General features: G+C 39.9%; 1 protein-coding gene across 2 annotated transcripts; it reads right to left on the bottom strand.

Annotated features, from left to right (window-relative positions):
- Positions 1–7,854: 7,854 nt before the first annotated feature.
- mRpL43 (mitochondrial ribosomal protein L43) lies at positions 7,855–10,296 on the bottom strand. 2 transcript variants are annotated; one of them, XM_046631806.2, is made up of 6 exons: positions 10,110–10,296; positions 9,104–9,263; positions 8,786–8,948; positions 8,602–8,708; positions 8,189–8,394; positions 7,855–8,065 (listed from the first exon to the last, which is right to left on the bottom strand). In XM_046631806.2, the coding sequence occupies exons 3-6, from the start codon at positions 8,920–8,922 to the stop codon at positions 7,955–7,957; spliced, it is 561 nt and encodes a 186-aa protein (XP_046487762.1). In that variant the 5' UTR covers positions 8,923–8,948; positions 9,104–9,263; positions 10,110–10,296; the 3' UTR covers positions 7,855–7,954. The 2 variants fall into 2 exon arrangements, with proteins under 2 accessions (XP_046487762.1, XP_046487763.1); XM_046631807.2 differs by lacking the exons at positions 9,104–9,263; positions 10,110–10,296 and having other exon boundaries at positions 8,786–9,064.
- Between the last annotated feature and the right edge of the window lie 166 nt (positions 10,297–10,462).

The following is a 10,462-nucleotide window of genomic DNA, read 5'->3' as shown; positions in this document are numbered from 1 at the left end:
TTCGACCGCAGTTTGATGTATTCATTGGAGCTTTAACAATAAATTTAAGCTTTGTTACTTCTGTTATTTTATTATGGATAATCAAAAACATTTCCGACTATTCGTGCTGTGGAAGCATGGGGATTAAACCAAATGTAGCAAAGGATTAGAAACAGTGTATTTACAGTACAGGTATTTTTCTAATAATGCAAACACGTGCCGCTAGCTTAGTTTTGACATATCTAGAATACCACGCCTTGCGAATCAGCTTTCCAGACAGAGATGAATGATGAATTTTAAGGACTGCATTATCGTTGTTGAATACTCTATGCCTCATGGGAAACGAAAATCTGTAACGATAAAATTGATGCACCGGATCATCGTCGACTTTAACTTATGAAATGTCCTACCATTTTCGAACACCTCCTACCTCCCCCTGCCACCTCCGACCATCAATGGCCACTTTCGACCACCCCCTATCACCTTCCGCCAGCGCCGACCACCTCCAACCATCCTATTTACCTATATTACTGGATTAGCTATGATATGAAAAGAGAAGAATTATTCATTTCGAAATGGGATTCTATTCGACGCGCACTCGATGTATTCCATAACATTAGTATTCATAATTATTCCAACAACTTTTCATTTGCTCTTTCGATCTTGAATTTTCATAGGCATAGAATCGAAACGCTGTTTTAGCTGGTCGCAAGTGAAGTATCTGCGTTGGGTGGAGGAGCAGAATTTATTTTTCGAAAAGTATTCGGATGAAAAAAAATTCAGAGTAACTGTAATACATCACGGATGCGCTAATTTTGAACGAGATGAAATGGATGCTTCGTATATGAGACAGTATTTAACGCTGCGTAGTGATTTAAAGACGTAAAAAGGTGATAGGGAAAGAAAGAACGAAGCTTCTTAACACTTCGAGTGTATTTTAACACACATTTGAAAGATATGAGCAAAATTTTTCATCGTCCAACTGTCGCAGAACGGCAGCGTTATCAGCTGACCCGTTAACTGAAGGATATATCTTCAGTCAACGGCTGACCATCGAAGGGCCTGGCCGCTTGAGTCTGGAATCGGCAGGAGAGATCAAGTGCGTATTTCTTGTATGAAATGTGAAAACTAAAATCATTGTACATCATATCATATCATCATACATCATACATCGTACATCATACATCATACATCATCATACCTAGTATTACAGTTCGAAACCAAAGTTTGAATTTTCGGATGTTCGGAAAGTGACGTCACCAATCTAAAATCGGCTAGCCGAGTTCCTCAGTCTGGTAACAACCGCGCAGTAGAGCGGATCGTTGAGAGTCGCGCTCCGCAAATTTCGAGTACCGGGTTCTCAACCTCTCGGATCCCGCGCTTCGGGTCCGCTACGTATTTCGAGTACAGGGTTCTCAACCTCCCGGATCCCGCGCTTCGGGTCCGCTACGCGGTGAAACTCGACTTCCAGGATAAGCGCTCCGTGGTTCCTGGTTCATGTTTACAATAAATTATTTCAATTCGTTTTTCGCGCAACCCCAAATTCGGTACCTGTCAGTCCGCTAATAAAATTTCTCGACTTCCAGGATAAGCGCTCCGTGGTTCCTGGTTCATGTTTACAATAAATTATTTCAATTCGTTTTTCGCGCAACCCCAAATTCGGTACCTGTCAGTCCGCTAATAAAATTTCTCGACTTCCAGGATAAGCGCTCCGTGGTTCCTGGTTCATGTTTACAATAAATTATTTCAATTCGTTTTTCGCGCAACCCCAAATTCGGTACCTGTCAGTCCGCTAATAAAATTTCTCGACTTCCAGGATAAGCGCTCCGTGGTTCCTGGTTCATGTTTACAATAAATTATTTCAATTCGTTTTTCGCGCAACCCCAAATTCGGTACCTGTCAGTCCGCTAATAAAATTTCTCGACTTCCAGGATAAGCGCTCCGTGGTTCCTGGTTCATGTTTACAATAAATTATTTCAATTCGTTTTTCGCGCAACCCCAAATTCGGTACCTGTCAGTCCGCTAATAAAATTTCTCGACTTCCAGGATAAGCGCTCCGTGGTTCCTGGTTCATGTTTACAATAAATTATTTCAATTCGTTTTTCGCGCAACCCCAAATTCGGTACCTGTCAGTCCGCTAATAAAATTTCTCGACTTCCAGGATAAGCGCTCCGTGGTTCCTGGTTCATGTTTACAATAAATTATTTCAATTCGTTTTTCGCGCAACCCCAAATTCGGTACCTGTCAGTCCGCTAATAAAATTTCTCGACTTCCAGGATAAGCGCTCCGTGGTTCCTGGTTCATGTTTACAATAAATTATTTCAATTCGTTTTTCGCGCAACCCCAAATTCGGTACCTGTCAGTCCGCTAATAAAATTTCTCGACTTCCAGGATAAGCGCTCCGTGGTTCCTGGTTCATGTTTACAATAAATTATTTCAATTCGTTTTTCGCGCAACCCCAAATTCGGTACCTGTCAGTCCGCTAATAAAATTTCTCGACTTCCAGGATAAGCGCTCCGTGGTTCCTGGTTCATGTTTACAATAAATTATTTCAATTCGTTTTTCGCGCAACCCCAAATTCGGTACCTGTCAGTCCGCTAATAAAATTTCTCGACTTCCAGGATAAGCGCTCCGTGGTTCCTGGTTCATGTTTACAATAAATTATTTCAATTCGTTTTTCGCGCAACCCCAAATTCGGTACCTGTCAGTCCGCTAATAAAATTTCTCGACTTCCAGGATAAGCGCTCCGTGGTTCCTGGTTCATGTTTACAATAAATTATTTCAATTCGTTTTTCGCGCAACCTCAAATTCGGTACCTGTCAGTCCGCTAATAAAATTTCTCGACTTCCAGGATAAGCGCTCCGTGGTTCCTGGTTCATGTTTACAATAAATTATTTCAATTCGTTTTTCGCGCACGCCCAAATTCAGTAGCTGTCGGTGCGTTAATAAAATTTCTATAACTTTACAATCTTCTCATAATCTTTTTGGTAAAATATGTCGATAAAAAAATTATATCAAACCGTACACATTATTTTTGATTTGTTCTCACGCTGAAAATATTTATTAGTATTCGAGGTATAACCTGAGGTGGTTGAAGGTGGTCGGAGATGGACGAGGAGGAGGACGAGGAGGACGAGGATTTGTGCTGGGTGAGTAAAACACTTTTATAATATTTGATGGCAATTGTAATTATATTTCATCTGAAATATTACAAGCTTGTCACGTTTACAATAAATTATTTCAATTCATTTTTCGTGCAAGCACATATTCAGTAGCTATGAATAATCTTGTACAATTTATTATATTATTAATTAATTAATTATTATTCTTATAATATTTAATGGCAATTGTAACTATATTTCATCTGAAATATTACAAACTTGTCACGTTTACAATAAATTATTTCAATTCATTTTTCGTGCAAGCACATATTCAGTAGCTATGAATAATCTTGTACAATTTATTATATTATTAATTAATTGATTAATTACATTAATCCTTACACAATATTTTTGATGTGTTCCTATACTAAAAATATTCATTACTATTTCAGGTATCACCCGAGGTGGTCGGAGGTGGACGAGGAGGAGGACGAGCTGGACGAGGAGGAGGACCAGGTGGACGAGGAGGAGGCGGGGTGGGTCGTGGGAGAGGACCTCTCCTCTCCTCAGAGGAGGGGCGGGGGAGGGGGAGGGAAGGGGGAGAGGTGGGCGGGGAGGGGGAAGGGACGGGAAGGGAAGGGGAGGGGCGGGGCGGGGGGGAGGGGAGGGCGGCGGGGCGGGGGAGAGGGAGAGGGAGAGGGAGGGTGGGCGGGAGGGAGGGTGGGAGGGAGGGAGGGAGGGCGCGGGGGGGGGGGGGGGGGTGTACTGCTCGATTAACTCTTAACGGGCTTGCATCGACATCCGTCCTCCACTCTCTCCCTCCCTCCCTCCCTCTCTCCCGCCCTCCCGCCCTCCCTCCCTCCCTCCCTCCCTCCCCCTCCCCGCCACCCTCCCCTCCCCTTCCCTTCCCTTCCCTTCCCTTCCCTTCCCTTCCCTTCCCTTCCCGTCCCTTCCCCCTCCCCCTCCCCGCCCGCCTCTCCCCCTTCCCTGCCCCTCCCCCTACCCTCCTCTGAGGAGAGGAGAGGTCCTCTCCCACGACCCACCCCGCCTCCTCCTCGTCCACCTGGTCCTCCTCCTCGTCCAGCTCGTCCTCCTCCTCGTCCACCTCCGACCACCTCGGGTGATACCTGAAATAGTAATGAATATTTTTAGTATAGGAACACATCAAAAATATTGTGTAAGGATTAATGTAATTAATCAATTAATTAATAATATAATAAATTGTACAAGATTATTCATAGCTACTGAATATGTGCTTGCACGAAAAATGAATTGAAATAATTTATTGTAAACGTGACAAGTTTGTAATATTTCAGATGAAATATAATTACAATTGCCATTAAATATTATAAGACTATTAATTAATTAATTAATAATATAATAAATTGTATAAGATTATTCATAGCTACTGAATATGTGCTTGCACGAAAAATGAATTGAAATAATTTATTGTAAACGTGACAAGTTTGTAATATTTCAGATGAAATATAATTACAATTGCCATCAAATATTATAAAAGTGTTTAACTCACCCAGCACAAATCCTCGTCCTCCTCGTCCTCCTCCTCGTCCACCTCCGACCACCTGCAACCACCTCAGGTTATACCTCGAATACTAATAAATATTTTCAGCGTGAGAACAAATCAAAAATAATGTGTAAGGTTTGATATAATTTTTTTATCTACATATTTTACCAAAAAGATTATGAGAAGATTGTAAAGTTATAGAAATTTTATTAACGCACCGACAGCTACTGAATTTGGGCGTGCGCGAAAAACGAATTGAAATAATTTATTGTAAACATGAACCAGGAACCACGGAGCGCTTATCCTGGAAGTCGAGAAATTTTATTAGCGGACTGACAGGTACCGAATTTGGGGTTGCGCGAAAAAAGAATTGAAATAATTTATTGTAAACATGAACCAGGAACCACGGAGCGCTTATCCTGGAAGTCGAGAAATTTTATTAGCGGACTGACAGCTACCGAATTTGGGGTTGCGCGAAAAACGAATTGAAATAATTTATTGTAAACATGAACCAGGAACCACGGAGCGCTTATCCAGGAAGTCGAGAAATTTTATTAGCGGACTGACAGGTACCGAATTTGGGGTTGCGCGAAAAAAGAATTGAAATAATTTATTGTAAACATGAACCAGGAACCACGGAGCGCTTATCCTGGAAGTCGAGAAATTTTATTAGCGGACTGACAGCTACCGAATTTGGGGTTGCGCGAAAAACGAATTGAAATAATTTATTGTAAACATGAACCAGGAACCACGGAGCGCTTATCCTGGAAGTCGAGAAATTTTATTAGCGGACTGACAGGTACCGAATTTGGGGTTGCGCGAAAAACGAATTGAAATAATTTATTGTAAACATGAACCAGGAACCACGGAGCGCTTATCCTGGAAGTCGAGAAATTTTATTAGCGGACTGACAGCTACCGAATTTAGGGTTGCGCGAAAAACGAATTGAAATAATTTATTGTAAACATGAACCAGGAACCACGGAGCGCTTATCCTGGAAGTCGAGAAATTTTATTAGCGGACTGACAGGTACCGAATTTGGGGTTGCGCGAAAAACGAATTGAAATAATTTATTGTAAACATGAACCACGAACCACGGAGCGCTTACCCTGGAAGTCGAGTTTCACCGCGTAGCGGACCCGAAGCGCGGGATCCGGGAGGTTGAGAACCCGGTACTCGAAATACGTAGCGGACCCGAAGCGCGGGATCCGAGAGGTTGAGAACCCGTTACTCGAAATTTGCGGAGCGCGACTCTCAACGGTCCGCTCTACTGCGCGGTTGTTACCAGACTGAGGAACTCGGCTCGCCGATTTTAGATTGGTGTCGTCACTTTCCGAACATCCGAAAATTCAAACTTTGGTTTCGAACTGTAATACTAGGTATGATGATGTATGATGTACGATGTATGATGTATGATGTATGATGATATGTTATGATGTATAATGATTTTAGTGTTCACATTTCATACAAGAAATACACACTTTATCTGTCCTGCCGATTCCAGACTCAAGCGGCCAGGCCCTTCGATGGTCAGCCGTTGACTGAAGATATATCCTTCAGTTAACGGGTCAGTTGATAACGCTGCCGTTCTGCGACAGTTGGATGATGAAAAATTTTGCTCGTACCTTTCAAATGTGTGTTAAACTACACTTGAAGTGTTAAGAAGCCTCGTTCTTTCTCTTCCTATCACCTCTTTAGGTCTTTAAATCACTACGCTGCGTTAAATACTGTCTTATGTACGGATAATCCATTTCTTCTTAATCAAAATTGACGCATCCGTGATGTATTACAGTTACTCTGAATTTTTTTCCATCCGAGCACTTTTCGAAAAACCATTCAGCTTCTCTACCCAACGTAGATACTTCACTTGCGAATAGCTAAAACAGCGTTTCGATTCTATGCCTACGAAAATCCAAGAACGAGAGAGCAAATGAAAAGTTGTTGGAATATTTATGAATATTCATGTTACGGAATACATCGAGCGCGTGTCGAATAGAATCTCATTTCGACATGAATAATTCTCCTGTTTTCATTTTATAACTAATTATTGTAGATTTTTTGGTTCGTCTGCTGGAAAATTATAAAATTTATAGTATGCATCACGTATTAATCCTAAATGGATCATGTATATCAATATTGTACATGGACCGCATATACTTTTTGGTCTCTGCATCATTATCACATCTGATCTATTATTATTTATGATTTATGTATTTATTCAACTCTCGGGTACCTAATAAAATATTCGTGTACAGATAATTTCGCAACCTCATATTCCTCCCTAATTTACTGTAACACTGCATTGTGATTTGTTATTTCCGATTCCTAAATATCCACTGCTATTATGTTACTGTCGATCAACGTTTGTTGACGTTCTACCTCCAATCTACATAAGTTATTTCTCGATGCACTTATTACGTAAAACATAGAAACTGGGTTAAAGTGATAAAATACATTTTATTAATGTTATGAGTATTACATCATTATAGTGTTTGTGTTATTAGTATAATTGAATATATAAGACTAACAATAAAGTCAGGTCTTCATAATTTGCATTGTTCCTTGCAAGCATCGTATTCACGCTTGTTCTTACAGATATTTATTACAACCATATTCCACACACTCGCAAGAAACGGTAGAGTAATGTGTATCATGAAGCGAATTGTGCATCATGACTCGTCAAAAAATCATTCACAGTTTCGAATATTTCCAGGCACACGTAACGGTTTTGAGCGGCCAACTCCAGTCTATATTCGGCACAACATTCTGGAACAACGAAAAAGAAAAATTGATCGATAAGAATGTGAGAATAAATAACGCGTGTATGAATTTGAACGAAATACAAAGTATCTTACTTCTTAGTTCAATTATCTGTTGTATTATTTCTTTCAGCTTGAAAATATCCGCCTCTATGTCTTCCAACAAACGCTTTTCGTTAGTTTGCGACATGAGTGTGCCAATTATTGCTTCACTGTTCGACGCTGTAACACTTGTATTGCTTCGCAAGATGGCGTTTCCGAGACACGTGAAAGCTGCAACGAGATCGCGATCGGCAACTACTGCCGCAGACAGTCTGAAGTTGCATCAGATAAGTCGGTACATTTTACTAAAATCCGCAAAAGCTATGAAATCAGTGTTATTTGTTAAAGATTTTTGTAAAAATTTAATTGATTTTACAAGACACGAGCAACGGTAATAAATGTAATAATGGGCATTGTCTATAATATGTAATAATTGCACGAAAGTCCATCCGCTACCGACGTGACATTTATTTATTTCCTTTAAATTTCTTCACCTACGATACTTATGATATCTAAAGTTAATATTGTACAGTTCATATATTAAAAAACTATCCCGTTTCGTTCGCTCTTTTTCTTTCAGCTTCTTGTTGAGCTTTAAATATCTCCAGTAACTTTTCTGTGGCTGTTTGTTGTTCGGTCTCCATCTTGAATAACTTGGGCTAAGAAAAACATTGGTAATTAGTATGAACAAAATTTATGGGACATTCAACTTGATCAAGTAGTAGTTTTACTTAAATGCGATTTACGCAGAAAACTAAAAGTTCAAATATTTGTGTACATACATCGGGAAATTCAACCAGATTCTGAGCAGGGTCTCTAAATGTCCAAGGTGTCCAAGGTCCCTGGATGGAAGGATTATCCGTGTGCCACATTTTCCTAAGTCTTATAGCCGAAGTGTCACGTACTTGCGATCGCAGGAACCCCAACCATTTGTTAACTTCCTCCCGTGTATAATTTCTGCAGAATAGCAACTGCTTTTCTCCATTTACTGAAAATCAGTTAAATTTGTAAACTGGGATGATTGATTGAACCGTTGATTGAACCGTTAGATAAAAATAACAGCGATCATTATTACTGTCGCTCATTCCGCAGCAAATCATAAATGAAATTGACTTGTTACTTCGTTTCCATTCAATGCATTTGAAACAGAGAGCAAAGCGTATCTACTTCACTTACAACGTTTGCCAGGACTTACGGTATTCAGCACTCAGAGCAGGTGTCCTATGCCTCCGAGGTTTTACGTATACGACGATTCCCGGATTCTCCTTGGCGAAATTTACAAGATCGTGTTCGAGGAAATCTCTAAGAAGAGAAATATGAGGATTAAGAAAAACATCGCAGGTTAGGAATATCCACGGCTATCATAGGCAGATATTTACCGCACTCCACGGCTCGATCCATTGTTTTTGCAGAATTTTATTGTAACACGTTGCAGTTGGCACACGTAACGTCCGATACCATTGTTCAATGCTGCACGGGGAAACCCCGTTTTCATAAATAAATGCGAATTCGACATTTTTAACCGGTATTTTCGTCTGCACCCTGCAGCAATGTGCAACAGAATTCTGTCAGAGTGAACTGAGAAGTCTCAGAGAGGCTATGCTTATGTTTTTCGTGTCTGACCTACTAGCGTGCCATGTGACACAAAATGATTTGCAGTACTAATTTCAGATGGTAAGCATATGTCGGTAACCAACCTGTAATGCGTTACGAAAGCACTCGGTAATGCAGAGCGTATTTATCGCAGCAAATTGCCATGACTGGAGATTGTGAGTGTGTTCTGAAATTAGATGGCGGCGCTCAAAACTCCCTAGGATAGAAACAGAGCTACTCCTTAGAGTATAAAGAGCTATTCACCTGAAACATACGTCAATTGATTTGTATGTACTTTATTTTTGTTATCAATTTTTCCGGAAATGATTTACATATTTGTAATGTTAGTCGATGTTGAACGTATTTGAGTAAATACAAACACATGAATCTCTTTGTACATATATAGAGAAAAATATAATTTATACTAGTTATCACTCAAAAATACATTGCTGTATCTTTGCTCCCTATTATCAGAGATTTTTGATTATCTAAAGTAGGACGTGTCCACATTAGTGCGTATTTAACCAGGCTACTGTGCAACGAATGTAAAAAACTCGAGAAACTAACATTATTTGCTAATGTTTCAGTACTTATAATGCAGACGCAACTGATGAAAATCTGTCAAATCTTCCGTATCATAATGATCTAGATTGCCGCACTTTTAACTGTTTAAAAGAAGCTATTCTCCCGGCAGTTTTTCAAATTATTCATAAACAAGGAAGTGTAATGGATTTTCTCTTTCGCAATTAATCGTTTGTGAAGAATGAAATTTTGGAACATCCATACATTTATTAAAACCAAAACATCTAAAGGTGCAGAATAAAGTTACTTAGAAAACAACTATTGAAATCACAGCTTCATAGGAAAAATCCAATCTCTACAAATATTTGTCGTACAGTTTCTTTAGTTCTGCAAATATCGCCGGTGTCCGTTCAATTTGCGTGGATTCACATTTAATTCACGAGACAATTGAAAAACATGGTAACGATATAACTACGCATTTAACAAACACAGCAAGCAGAAACGAAAGAGCAGCCCCCAACATAGCGAAATACGTTCACCAGAGCTAAAGTTGTATACAATCTAATGAAACTGACGTATGAAACTCACCTTCAATACTTCCAGGCTGTTGTAATTTCAATAATCATTATTTTCACTTCAGACACACGTTTGCAATTAGTGTATTTATCACTGATTTTTAGTTTGATTGGAATGCATCAATCAAATAACGCGAATTGCCTAAATTATATACAATCTGGTTTGCGGATCTGAAACACGTGTTTTCCTTGGCACTGCTCACAAGTTACTGGCACCGCGCTCCGCGCTCGGCTCGCTATATTTGGAATTTGAGGAAATATCCGCTTGGAGGCCACCTATAGGCCACCAGCGTTATTGGACGTCAAAAAAATTCATAATCTGCATTGAAGCCGAGATTATTTGTACACAAACGGATTGGACACCGA

Source organism: Neodiprion pinetum, chromosome 6 (genome assembly GCF_021155775.2).
Source record: "Neodiprion pinetum isolate iyNeoPine1 chromosome 6, iyNeoPine1.2, whole genome shotgun sequence".
Classification (NCBI taxonomy): domain Eukaryota; kingdom Metazoa; phylum Arthropoda; class Insecta; order Hymenoptera; family Diprionidae; genus Neodiprion; species Neodiprion pinetum.
The sequence above is the reverse complement of the archived record's forward strand: the minus strand, read 5'-3'. Positions and strand labels throughout refer to the sequence as shown.